At 41.9% G+C, this 13,885-nt stretch overlaps 2 protein-coding genes across 10 annotated transcripts in view; one reads left to right on the top strand and one right to left on the bottom strand.

The window, feature by feature from the left end:
- abtb2b (ankyrin repeat and BTB (POZ) domain containing 2b) overlaps positions 1–4,367 on the top strand; it is a 42,693-nt gene extending 38,326 nt beyond the window's left edge. Inside the window, exons 10-17 of the mRNA XM_020642876.3 lie at positions 235–512; positions 604–782; positions 892–997; positions 1,436–1,538; positions 1,646–1,733; positions 1,891–1,959; positions 2,704–2,817; positions 3,161–4,367. Coding sequence (XP_020498532.1) covers positions 235–512; positions 604–782; positions 892–997; positions 1,436–1,538; positions 1,646–1,733; positions 1,891–1,959; positions 2,704–2,817; positions 3,161–3,394 — 1,171 coding nt within the window. The 3' untranslated portion in view covers positions 3,395–4,367. The remainder of the gene's footprint in view (positions 1–234; positions 513–603; positions 783–891; positions 998–1,435; positions 1,539–1,645; positions 1,734–1,890; positions 1,960–2,703; positions 2,818–3,160) is intronic.
- Positions 4,368–4,708: 341 nt separating this feature from the next.
- brsk2a (BR serine/threonine kinase 2a) overlaps positions 4,709–13,885 on the bottom strand; it is a 171,254-nt gene continuing 162,077 nt past the window's right edge. For 7 of the 9 annotated variants that reach the window (XM_065956660.1, XM_065956663.1, XM_065956666.1 and 4 more), the window contains 3 exons: positions 13,000–13,180; positions 10,962–11,051; positions 4,709–7,518 (listed from right to left, as the gene is read on the bottom strand). In XM_065956660.1, coding sequence (XP_065812732.1) covers positions 7,298–7,518; positions 10,962–11,051; positions 13,000–13,180 — 492 coding nt within the window. In that variant the 3' untranslated portion in view covers positions 4,709–7,297. The remainder of the gene's footprint in view (positions 7,519–10,961; positions 11,052–12,999; positions 13,181–13,885) is intronic. The other 2 variants (XM_065956665.1, XM_029278770.2) reach the window with 1 other exon arrangement.

Genomic DNA, 13,885 nt, shown 5'->3' with positions numbered 1-13,885 from the left:
ACCTCTCCACCTGTTCACTGTGTGTCTGTGTTAACACAGTGTAGACTCAACACTTCACATTCCAATGTGAAGGTGACAGATTATGTAATCAGAGAGGAGGCTACCAGGTCACAGAAATGGATTTATGTGTTGCAGTAAGGACATATATTAATGTCTTTTTTTGGTGTCTTTCTTCACTTCCTCTCTTGTCCTCTTTCTCCCTCCCCCCCTTCTTCCTCCCATTTGTCTTGTCAGGAACGTGCTGAGAAAGCTACTGACTCAGCCCCAGCAAGTCAAAGAGGATGTCCTGTCTCTGGAGGAGATCTTAGCTGAGGGGGTTGAGGGTGAGGAGGCTGGGATCTGCCCTTTCTTCCCTCTCTCCCCTCTCCCGACCCCTTCCTCCAGCTCCGGGTCGCAGCCTGAGGTGGGCATACCGCGGCTCTGCAAGGCCAGGATGAAGGCTCTGCAAGAGGCCAGCTACTACAGTGCTGAGCACGGTTATCTGGATGTCACCATGGAGCTTAGAACTTTGGGTACCTATCAGATGAAAAATAGATGATTACCTACTTTTTTTAAAGTGTGCTCACTTTGAAAACGGTACTTATTATTCCTGTTTTTTTCTAGGTGTCCCATGGAAACTACATGTGTGGCTGGAGTCTCTGCGCTGTGCCCAGCTGCAGTCCAGAACCGGGGTCACTCTCTCGCTCCTCAGAGAGTTCACCACCATCAGAGAAGAGGACTACTGTGAGGAGCTGGTCACTGTAGGCCTGCCCCTGATGTTCAACATCTTACGAACAACTAAGGTATCATTAAACACCAAGTGTGCATGTCCTCCTCCTCATGTTATCAGAAAGACATGAGTCTGGATGTGTGATATAACGCCCTCCTCTCTGTTCTGTCACTTTTCTCCAGAATGATGCCATCATTCAGCAGTTGGCGACTATTTTTAGTCACTGTTTTGGCCCAGCACCTCTCCCAGCCGTCCCCGATAAGAAGGCAACTCTTTCAGCACAGTTGGGTAAGTAAACTATGACTCTTATATAGAAATAGCCAAGTGTTCAGTGTGGATGACTTGATACGAATCTGTTTCTATTTATTTTATTGACTGTGATGATATTTTTCTGATTCATTACTTAGTTTTTTTGATTATTAAATAATACAAAATAGTGAGAAAACCCCTCCCAGCCAAGTCCACTTCAGCTAAGAGGTGATCTTTCAAAGTTGCCTGTTTTTCAGAGCAACATTTTAAAATAACTACAAGCTGAGATTCATTATAATATAAAAGATGGGAATAGGGCTTGTTTGGCACATGTGCCAGATTATTTTAATATGAAAATAGCTTCAAATTGTCTTCTGCTTTGTTTGACCCATGAAACATCCTCTGGTTGTATATATTTGCTGTAAGCAGTAAATCCGATCAAAATTAGTAATGAGGTGCTGCTATTTTTTCCAACAGACCCTCACTTCCTGAATAACCAGGAGATGTCAGATGTGACATTTGTGGTGGAGGGGAAACCGTTCTACGCCCACAGAGTCCTGCTGATCACAGCTTCAGACCGGTGCGTGCAGAGAAAATCACACTGGATAGAAACGTTCTATCTCTCATACAGCCTGCTCAACAACTTAAAGGCCTCTAATGACACATGTACTGTATATTTGCTTTTAGATTCAAGTCTCTGCTGGCCTCCTCTGGTACGGATGGAAGCCCCAACAAAGAGATTGAGATCAGTGACATCAAGTACAGCATTTTCCAGGTAACAGCTAAAAACATTATTACCTTATGAAAATAAAGTGTTGCCTTATTTTATTAATGCTGGAAACACAATCTCTGGACATAGTGCATGTGATACATGATTTACTCCAAATACAGAACTCACTTGTACTTGAATGAGACCTGTGACCTTTCTGCAGATAATGATGTCATACCTGTACTGTGGAGGAACAGAGTCACTGAGAAATAATGTTCCTGACCTGCTGGAGGTAAGTCTCGCTAAATATGTGCACACTCTTTTCCTGGTAGTCGTGTGACATCATCTTCTTCTAAGAAATCTTAATGTGTTTTCTAGTTAGTTCCAAAAATAGAAGATAATAACATGAGCAATTTACTGCTCTAACAAACAAACATTAGATAAATTGTTGTATTCTTTTGTACAAAAAAGCCTATTTTGGTTTAGAGTCTAACAAATGAACATTAAGATAGTACACAGAAGAAAAAACTTCAATTTCCTGTCCAGCTGTCCTTCTCCAAACGTAGCTCAACAATGTTCTCTCTGTACTGTAAACAGTGAAAATGCTTTGTACCTTTAGTAAAGCCCTGTAAATGCAATGCATGTTGTGCCTTTTCAAGGATTCATCAAAAGTTAGTTTATGATCAAGTCAACCCCACGAGAAAATAAAATAACACTCCAAAAGTGGCATCCATTACAATGGTCTATGGAGGCTCATAAAACTGCTTTAAGTGCACACACACTTTTCTTTTTTTTAATGCAGATAAAAGTGGAATCAGGCAGAAGAATGCAGCCAGTGTTTGACAAAATGAATCATTGCACCCCATAACTTTATATTCTTAAGAGATAAATGGAAAAAACATGTTTTTTTTCCAGCTAATACAGAGTTGTTGCATATATCAGAATTGCACCTCACTGCTGCTCTCATCATGTTACAAAATGAAACATAAGACCGTCTTTCTCCAGTGCCAACATGTACTTGTCATTTGTCCTACAGTTGTTATCAGCTGCGAGTCTGTTCCGGCTTGGGGTGCTACAAAGACACTGTGAACTCGTGTGCTCTCGGCACATCAACCTGGATAATGCAGTCAGCATCTACAAGACTGCTAAGGTAACACACACAGACACACACAGTGAGAAGACTGAATCACTCTGTTCTGTTATGTGAACTATGCAAATGAGATATTATAGCATAACTGGGCTTTTGTGCTGTTGTAACTAAGGTTACTCTCTCACTGAGAGAAAATGTTTTATACTGACTTTAAGAGATCTTTCATAGATTAAAAACTAGATTTCTTCAGTGAATTGAGGTTTCATATTCCACAAATTATATTTCTGAATGAAAGGCATTATGTTACATAATAAAAATCCTCAGTTCTACACTGCTTTCTTGGTAGTTTACATCTATAATTTAATGTGTCAGGATATTTGACCATAACTATGTACTCTCCCAGGTCCATGGTTCAGCAGAGCTGAGCTCATTCTGTGAGGGTTACTTCTTGCAGCACATGCCTGCTCTTCTGGAGAGAGAGGCCTTCAAGAGCCTGCTGCTGGGACCTCCCGCCGCTCGACAAGGAAACAACTCCACTTCTATGCTGGTTCACAGTCGGGGAGACTCACCTCTGGAGGAGCTGGAGATCACCCTGGCTCAGCGACTACGCTCTCTCCATGTCACCTCCCGAGTCTGAGGACAGAAGACATGGATAAGTGGATGAACGATGCAGTCCAAGGAGAAGTCTTGTGTTATCACAGACACAGGATCTGACGTTAAACAGCTGTTTTAATACTTTAAGTACAGATGTTCTCCTAAGTCTTTTGACAAGCATCTCCCTCAAGACATTGACACTGACAGTGTTACATTTAATTCTGTTGACAATTCAGTGTTTCATATTTTGTGCCAAGACCACCACCTTGCCATTATTTTTGCAGTGTGCAGCATGTATAAGGTAAAAAAAAGGACAATTTTATGCTCTCTCTCCAAGGCTCAGGAAGCCTAAAGGAGCAGCAACAGTTGGATGCAACAGGTGGGAGCTCTGAATAATGGAACACTGCTGACCTCTTGTGGACAGAACTGGCAAATTGATATTTGTCTGAGAGGATTGGGATCAGTACACCCTACTTGTTCTGACTGAAGCAATCTGAAGGGACATAAGACTGAAGCAAACATGAGAGAATCCTGTGAGGGGGCCATGCTGGACTTGTGGCTCACTTTCAAACTCATAGTGCAGAGTGGGAGGAAGGAGGGGAACTCTGTGCCTCCAGTACTGACGTTAGCTTTGGATGAACAAATGTACTGTCTATGTAACTGTACGTTCTTATTTTGTATTTTTAAAAATGTATGACCACAGAAGCAAAACACTTACTGAAGAGTGGGATGGACATTTTCTATTTAATGACAAAAAAAAGATGTGAGAGTATTTATCGGGGTGTTCCCTTTTTATTTTGTTTTTTTTAATCCAAGCAAATATTAATATTATTGTTTGAAAAAATGGCTTTTTGTGTAGCTGTTGTTTTTTCCAGGTACATTGACAGTTGATTAAGCTTATGTATGCTGAGGTTTAATGCTTCTACAAAGGTACAGCAGCTGAATCCAACATGGGAATTTGGTCACAGAAAGTCTGCTTTAATACTGAAAGTTGTAATAAACCTGCTTAACAAGCATTTTCTTTCTATTGGTACACATTATTTCAAAACATTTACAAGGAGGGTGTCAATCTGTATTTAGGAGCATGTGTGCACTTACCTATGATCCAAGGGAACGGCAACCTGCAAATGCACAGATCTACGGCATAAAGGTATTCACGCACACAATAGAAAATATGAAGTTAAGACATTTTAAAAAGAATAGACTGGGAGGAATTATTATATATCTCTGTAGTCTTCATTTCAATGACCAATGAGAAAAGCCTGAGCATATGGCAGTTAAAAAAACTCTCAGGACATTTAGTTCAGGTCCACACTTAACCCTACATGCAGTCACAAAGAAGGCAAACAAAGACACAATAACTTAATGAGTTTATTTGTTTCAGCACTGAAGATGCTCACAGTTATTTGATATGGGGATTACATCAGTCAGTTTTGTTCCTGCTCTGTCAAAAGACCCGCTCTGGGCCTCAGAATGATCACATGTCCTTGGTGCTGCTAGCTTCCCATTGTAGAAAACAGAAAGGAGGGTGAACAATAGGGTATTGCTTTGTGTTTGTGTACTTGAATCCCCTCACTGTGCCTCTGCAACCAAAAAACAGGTGGAGAGAGCTTAAACCTCCGAAACCTTCCAGAGAGAAGTACAGAGTAAAGGAAGCATCGTTCAAAAAACTTTGTGCACAAGATACGAGGAGGAGAGGGAGGAGGGGAGAGATAAGTGTGGGGAACAATACAAAAAAAAAGGAAGGCTTGAAATCAAAGCATAGAGGGTGGAAAGTAAGGGACAGAGGGGGAGTTTAAAAGGTTGTTTTTGAAGAGAGGGAGAGGACTGATGAAGGCTGAGAGAAGGAGAGAGTTTGGCATGGAACATGAACACTAAAGCCATGCAAAGAAAAGCTCATGTTTGACATGCACACAGCATTACAAGCTAAAAGCATAGAGCAGGAATCCCCAGCATGGTTGAGAAGACAATCAACCCCCAACAGTTTGTCTTTCTATTTACAAAGAGAAGAAGAAGATCAGGATCTGTGGCATCCTGCTTCTCAGGCCTGGCCTACAAGCACAATAATATGAAACTGACAAATATCAATAGAAGAGCATATTCCCTCTTCAAAAAGAGGCTACGTCTACATTCTTAAATTACTGGTAAATCATTTTTTTCCCAAGAGTTCCCACAAGTCCTCTTTCCCTTTTCACAGACATTAAGGGAACAGAGAAGTTGTGACTTGTCCATGTTCACATAATTATGTTAAATTTAGAACAAAAAAAGAAAAAAGTGAATTCTTTTTCTTTAAATGTTGTCCCATTTACGAACACACAAGAGGGTAATAAATAACATTCAACTGACCTAACAGCTTTGTTCATATAAATAGCCAGGTTATAATAAAATAGGAAATCCAACAGTGAGATGAACAAACATGAATAAATAAGGACAAAAATACAAAAATATCCACAGTTGCATTTATCACGTCATCATTTTTTGTTCCTCTACTCCTACTGCTGGTATGTGAGTCTAAGAGAGAGGTATAGATGGAGAAAACGAACAAAGACAAAGTGCTGCAGATTACACAAACAGGAATGTTTGGATCATTATTAGGTCATTAAAACAGAGACAGAAATGATCATGTAACAAAATATACACAAAGAATTTAACAGAACAATATTGTGGCAGGCGCAGGTTTACCAACCTGACCCTATGGTATCTAAACATAGTGTCACAACTAGACATTTCATTTTTTTTACATAAGAAATGATATCAGTCTGTACAACAGAATAGATCATTCATTTAAATACCCACATACCCACCCGCACCCCCCAAACCCAACCCTGTACTATCATATTATCTTCCCACTGCCCCCCCCACCCCTCACTTTTCCCTGTTCTGCTCTCACCCCGCTCCTCTCTGAAATCACAATTCCAGTCCGTTTTGCAGCAATAGTGTCAAGTCTATTAAAGTCATTTAGTATTTTCAACCCATTTTTCCCAAAGAAAGTACATTAAAAAGCAAAGAAATACAATCCAGCAAGCATCTGCGTCGGCTGTTTTGGGCGTTTCCACGTAAACTCCTCCCCCTTCTCTCCTCCTACGAATCAGTCAGTGTGTCTTCTTTTGTGTTCTTGTTAATACATCCCAGAGTTTTATAGTGCATACTGGACCTGTGCATGTATGCATGTTTATGTTTTCTTTGTGTAGTGTCTTTTTGAAAAATGTTTGTTCTCCAAATAACGAATGCTCCTTGAGGAGGGGAAAGAGGCTGGAGAGGAGGATGTTGGTTTTTATTGGGAGGTGTGTGTATTACTTGTGCACATGTGAGTGTTTGTGTGTTTCTCAGATGGGAGAGGGTGGACGCTTAAGGTATTTTCATCTACTTCTACTGATGGCTGCCGGAGGTGGGGAAAAAAGGGGCTCAGAGGGAGATGAAGGCAGAAGTCTGCATGAAGGGTCTGTTTCCATGGTAACCCCCACCCTTTGGCGCACCTCTGAAAAGCAGTCCTCCGTCAACAAATGTCCGTCTCTCTTTCGGCGCGCTCAGGGCGGGGGGGGGGGGGGGTGCAGGGGTTGGTTGGAGGAGGCTTGACGGAGTGGGGAGCAGGAGGAGGGACTTAATAGGTTTTCTGGATGATACCTGGTATCAGAAACAAGTCAGGTGATCACACAGGTTAGCAGCAAGGGAGCACAAACAGAGCACAGGTGATCAAATATTCGGGGTGGAGATGGGGGATAATGATGGTGGGGTGGTGAAAGGGAGATGGAAGGACAGGAGTGTGTGGTTGTGATGTGTAGTGTGTGTTTTTTTTCTCTCTCAAAATATCACTTTGATTCTCTTAATATATTTCTATCTAAATAAATTCATTTAAAAAAATGTCCATAAATGATTATGTACATCCAGCTGTTTCAAGAGGTAATCCCTCTGTTCCTCTGGCTCATAGAGATACTGTGATTGGTTTTTAAGACTCCTCTTGCGTCCCCACAGATGCCAGCGACAACCTGGCTTTTTCTCGGCCTGCCACAGGACATTTGGTGTCATTATTTTCAGGCTCATGCCTCCGGACGTGCATTGGCGAGGGGCAGCGCTTGGAGGGTGTGCCAGAAGGGTAGGGCACCTGTCCGTTCTTCTCGTCTGAAAAAAGTTGTTTTATTACGTCAAAGAAGTTACTCAATGGGCTGCCTAGGTACAAGGACGGGAAGAGAGGAGAGGAGGACAAAAAAAAAAGGGGGGAAAAGAGAGAAGAAAGAGAACAAACAAACTAATAAACAATGGGGTTCACAGGATAGAGACGCAGCTGGCACAGGTAAGACAGAGCAGGCAGAGGCGAGGAGGAGGAGGTAGAGGAGGACAAGCAGACACTGTGAGGATGAGGACTGCCCGAGCAGGCTTGTCGAAAATGTGTGATGTTTGAGCTCCGATAAAACATCCATGTCACAGCACAGCGAGTGAAAACACACAATACGCTGTAAAAAAAATAAATAAAATCAAGCAACCAAATTTAAGAGTGTTGCTGTCTGTTGACTGATACTAAAGTAAATTTCCTTTACAAATACACAGTATGATGAAAAACAAGAAAGCTTGACGCAATAAAGAAACTCTCTGGGCCAGTTAGAAGCTGCTCACAAGATGGAGGAACAATATTGATAAAGCTCAAAACTTAAGACAAAGTTGATGAATGACAAAGACACTGAAGACACCAGCTCAGGGGTATCTAACACAGTAATGTTTGTGCTTTAAGTCTGCCTACAGCAAAAGCAATAACTTTTGATCAACATATTTCTATACCTCAGTGTCTGTCTGTCTGTCTGTCTGTCTGTCTGTCTGAAAGCACACTGGTTTGGATAGTGTATTCTGCTACAAAGGGGATTTTTTTTGGCTGCAGAAGTCTGGTGACCTGGGCAGACTTTGTGTAGTCATGCATGAATAAAAGTGGTTTTGTTGTTGTCTTGGTTTCTTCATTGCAGTTGGTTCTGCCAGCTCTATCACCCCGCTGGAAAATGTTTGCAGCCAGCATCTCCCTCGTGCTCCCTTCTACTTTCTCATGTGTGAAAATATTCCACATTTAGTCACTGAACTCCACCCAAATCTGCACATTTTCTAAACTGACAGTAAACTCATAAAAGTTAATGATGTTAGCTGTTCAATGAGACAGACACACACACACACACTCTCTCTCTGAATGAATAATTGTTCTCTGTAGTCCTGAAGTAAGCTCACTACCTTCCTCCTCACATCTGTCATTGTTCCACTCCTCTATTGTCTCCCTAAGCCAAAGCTCTCAGGTACGCCACTGTTAGTGCTGATTAGGGGACATAATGACCAGGACTTGATGAAGCCTTTTGTTTGACACACATTGGTATGCAAAGCCATTTCTATTCTTAATTACAGCTATTGGCTTCTTTTGAAAAGCCCTGTGGTCAGGTAGCTCGAAAGGTGTGTTAGGAGGTCAAAGGAAAGACGGGGGCGGAGGAAATTGAGTTTAACTGCTGTGCTTTTATTTACTGCCAAGCACAGATCGACCTGTTCAAAGATTCATAAAACACTCTGAAACGCTTTAATAGTTTAAAGTCATGAAATTAATTAAGTCTGACCTTGATCAAAGGGAGCTGGTCTTTTATACTCAGCTGTGATAATTAGTAATGAACAGAGCTATTTGACATGTTATAGCTGTGAAGCACTTTAAAGGAACCACTGATGCTTTAAGTGGATCTTATAAATTAAGATTTGCTCTTACAATGGAATCTCTGCTGTGGAAAATAAAACCCACAACATGCGTTTCAATTTAATCACACTTAGTTTTGGTTGTCCAAAAGTCCTGAAAACTAAAGCCGTGCTGTTTGGCCCTCTTTAACTCATCAGTCATCTATTTTCTAATCTCTGCCAACTGTCATTGCATGATAAACTCCTTTTGAAAGACTGTTTTGTTTTTTGTTTTGTTTTTTGCCTTTATTAGATAGGACAGTGCATAGAGTAGGAAACCAGGGAGAGGGAGTGGAGACTGACATGTGGGAAAGGAGCCACAGGTCGGTATCAAACCTTGGTCGCCTGCTAGGAGAACTATAGCCTCGGTACATGGGGAGTGATCTAACTGCTGGGCCATCTGCACCCCAAGACTGCTATTTCTAACTAAAAAGCTACATTTTCATTTAAAAACTCCTTGCCTTAACAACTGTAACTCCCTCTACATGAGTAGCTTGTGCAGAACCATTCTGCCAGATTTTCTAGATACCTAATGACATGGACAATTTTTAAAACATGTTTTAAATTTAGCATTTAATGGATTGGCTCCAATCCGACTTTTTAATTTCCTAAAGCCCAATAAAAACCTCTCATGTCCCCTGAGCAGTCTCCTCTGGTTGTCCCTCCGGCTCAGGGGAAGCTCAGGGAGGACTGTCTTAAGAAAATGCATTAATTGCAACAGTTGTTACTTTTAATTATTTCATTTTTGTTGCATTATCGATAGTACTCTTGATGTTGTTGTCGACAAAATAATCTCAATGATATCTCAAGATTTAGAGTAATAAAGGTTGAATGAATGTCTGATTTCATGAATGCCAGTGAGAATAACATAACATGAAAAAGGTCAGCCTACCCACGATACCTACAGCATATGGAAAACAGAACCAAGTCATATGATTTTCTTACTATCAATTCAGAAACTGGCATCAGACCTCATGAATGGCTTCAAAGTGTAAATGAGGGATGCACACATACAGACTCACTGAGAACAGTCATGAATGAGATTAAGCTTGTTTAAGGCTGGTAGTAGTTCAAGGCCCGACCACGAGGTGGAGCTGTTGTCATGAGGATGGCGACTGAGACGCACATTAACAGAGCAGATGTTCACGAGGAAGGACATGCTGAGAGCAGAACAGGAAGAGACGGAACCCATAATTCTGACTTTTTTATCGTCATCGTCCAGACTGGGCTTTGACTTCATAAAATGAAACCACTTTGGGGGAAAGAACAGACGTGAACAGGTCCAAGGACTCGGCATCAACCCAAAGAACATTGAGTGGACAGAGGTTTATAATAACGTCAAAAAAGGTGAAGCGCTTCTATGTTGATTAAGAGGTCCGTCAGAGGTTTTTGTATCTGCTTGGTGCCTGGACAGAGACACACAAAGGGAGAGGGTCCTATTGTACAAGCACCCAGAGAGAGAGAGAGAGAGACCAGGAGAGTGCTTGTCAGGTGTGGTGTGGTTGTGCAGAGCAGTGCATTGTGGGAGTGTGTTGAGGTGCAGCGGTGTTGCCATGGTGACAAGCTCCTACAATCATTCTTGGAAGCAGAAGTAGCAGAATGCAAATCAGCTTACCCTGCCTCTGCTCTAATCTCCATGGCCAGGGCAACCAGGCAACATTTGACCCGTAGTCACTGCTCGGGAGCAACTCCCACTCTTTCATGGCAGTGAGGCATGGGCATGCAAAAGAAAGCCGTTTCCAGAAGCGGAGGGTGGCTCGGGGAATTTCAAGCGCAGAGAGGAGAGCAATTTCGCTAAGCTTCAGCGGTGAGAAGGGTCGCCAAAGGGGCGGGATGGGCAGATGAGGCGTTTGGGGGTAAGGGTGAAGAGTATTGGAGAAGATCTTTTAATTATTTGTTGAAAAAATGGAATTTCTACTTACCAGAGAGCTGCTGGACCCCAGGCTGGTCGTGTGTGCTTAACAACTGGCTCTGAATCGTCTCCACTACCCGCTTAAAGCGTCGGCTTGGTCCTAAACACACACATGGACCGAGGAAAGGTTTTTATGATCAATGGCATCACAATGCACAAGTAGCAGGAGAAAGACAGACAGCAGATTGTTTAAAAAGAATGCAGAAAAAGTAAGAGTGAAGAGAAGCACATGTGTGAGCATAATAAACTGCAGAAAACATTTTTTTAAAGGCCAGGAAGGGCTTCAATAAGCGCTGACACTCTGCCTGTTGTTTACAGTATGTGGTCAGTGACATGGAAGAACCAGCAGGCTCCAAACAGTCACAATTACACTCTCATTCAGCTCAAATGTGCCTTCCCCCTAAGTGTGTGCGAGTGTGTCAGTATGTGTGTGAGATAGAAAGAGAGTGAAAGATAGAATGCATGTGTTTCTGCAAGACTAAGCATGCTCGCATGATTGCAGAGTATATAATCTCGCATAGCCAGACCTCATCTGGTTACGCTCAGGGAGGTTTGGGGGGAAAATCTTATCAAGCAGTGAGGATTGTAAGAACTTTGAAAATCCTGAGGCAGCCATTCTTCTTGGCAGTGAGTTTGAAAACACCCACCTCTCAAAGCAGCACTTTTGCTTTATTGTATCCAAATATAGTTCAGTTTTATCAGTTTGTAGTGGGATTGCATGTTCCCTGACATGGATGAGATGCCTTTCCACTCTTTTCAAAGTGACTTGTGAGCTCTGAGTTTTCTGCAGCATCTGTCACCCTGATGAGAAGGCACACTTGTTATTGAAGCCTCCTATATGTTAACTCTGTCCTCTGATCTGCTCTCTCACAGCATGAAGGTCCTGGGTTTCCATGTCAGTTTTTTCTGTATGGTCCATCCAGAAGAGAGGGAAACAAACATAATCCATGGAATTTTCCTCACAATGTTCCAGCACTCCAAAAAAATCACACTTTATATCATGTCTGAGAAGTCAAGGAGCTGATGGGAAGGGACAACAATCCTAAAGCATAAGGTGTGTCATGATGTCACTTACTTATAAAGGTTTCTCTGATCAAAATCTAAAGTAGTGTAACTTAAATGTTTTTTTTAATCGGGTTAACACAAGCTTAATATTTATCATTGTAGTTTGTTATGCAAGACTTCAGGCTCAGTGATAGAGTCAGTCATCTCTAAGACATAACGTCGGTGGTTCTACACGCAGATCATGATGTCGTGTGTCACTGGACAAGAATTGCTCCTGCTGCTATCCAAGCAGCATGTGAATGTGTGTCAATGGAGTTCTACTGATGGGTGGTTGGACACTTAACTTATGAGCCTCTGCCATCAGCATGTGACTGTGGTATGAATGGGTGAATGTGATGTAGTGTAAACAGTGTTTTGAGTAGTCAGAAGACCATAAAAAGTGCTATACAAGTCCAAGTCCTTTTGCCATTTACTCTGCACTTTGTTTTCCAAAAATACAACCTGGTCGATGTCTCATATGTTGAAAGTTGTTAGCCTAAGCTAAAATGTGTTTAAGCAAAAAAATAAAAAAGTAAAAACATTATTTCCAGAAAAGTTATATCTGGTTTTCTGTTTAGTAAAAAATGTGAAAGCACTGTTGATATAAACAATTAAAAAACTAAACAGTCTTTTGACATGGCAATAGATAACTAACAGGCCTTAATGTGCACTCTGCACACTCTGTGTGGCATTCTTCAGTTGTTATTTCACTTATAGCGCTCTATCTTTTTACACAGATGACACTGTTATTATTACATTATGTGCTAAAAGAAGTAAAAATGTTTATATGTTAAGCAGGACTATTTGTGTTTTTACTTTCGAAGCAGAAATTGTAATGCTACAGCTCTGACTCGGTAACGCCCAATGAGCTCTCATAAGTCACAGTCCTGGTAACTCCACGTGTGAGATCCACAGTTGGACCATCATGTGACATACTGGAGACCAGTTCAGTTCAGTTCAGTTGGGGGCATGTATACAAGCTGAGTACATTTCTACAAACTGACCTGAGAGCAGGGTGAATGTGACAGAGTAGATGCCGTTCTCTTTGGTGGCGGCTGTGCTCTCTGTGTAGGTGATATCCACCTGGAATTTAACCGGCTTTTGGAAGACTGTGGGACCCGCTGTGGACTTGTACTCTGCTCGGAAACTGGTCTGAGAGATCACACTGTGGCTCAGGCTGGGGATCTGGATTTAAAAAAAAGAAGAAGAAAAGGAGTCAGTTAAGGAAAAATGGACAAAGAGACAGAGATAGGAATGAAACTAGGTAATATAAAGAGGGCGAGTAATAGGATGTTACATAGGGAGCATTGAAGTTAAATTTTTCTCCCACACCTTGCATACAGTGAGGTGAATAGAGCTTCATTAAAATACCCTCCACATACTAGTGAGCGAGCCATAGTCGAAGCTCTAAGGCGATTAATGCCTCGGGGAGTAGCTGTGCATGCCAGGGAGACTTAAGCTAATGTAATCTTGAGTCATCCAACAACACTGCACTCTCCCTCCTTAAAATGAATTTGTATGCCCGATGAACAGGTGAGCTGGGAAACAGTCACGATTCACCCATAGAGCTGGAGAGGCTTTGACATTCCATTAATGTGAGTGTGCTGAGAGGTATAATTCCACTGATTCAGGTGCCAATCTCCCGTCCGGGATAGCAGCTAGCATAAACCATAGGAGAAAACAGCTACCTCTACGGAAGGGGAAACAGATTTAACATTGACCTGCACTGGCAGAGTTTGCATTTACTAAGACTTTGTTAAATCTGACTGGGTCGAGGGTAGGTTCTGCTCAATTTTGTACTCTGAATATCAACTACCACCACAGCTCAATGTTTGCTAGCACAGGCTCCCAGAGAAAGCCTAATGTTGCCCCCCGGTCTTGCAAGTATTT

This window comes from Labrus bergylta, chromosome 7 (assembly GCF_963930695.1).
Source record: "Labrus bergylta chromosome 7, fLabBer1.1, whole genome shotgun sequence".
Taxonomy (NCBI): Eukaryota; Metazoa; Chordata; class Actinopteri; order Labriformes; family Labridae; genus Labrus; species Labrus bergylta.
Note: the sequence above shows the minus strand (reverse complement) of the source record. Positions and strands in the feature narration are given on the sequence as shown.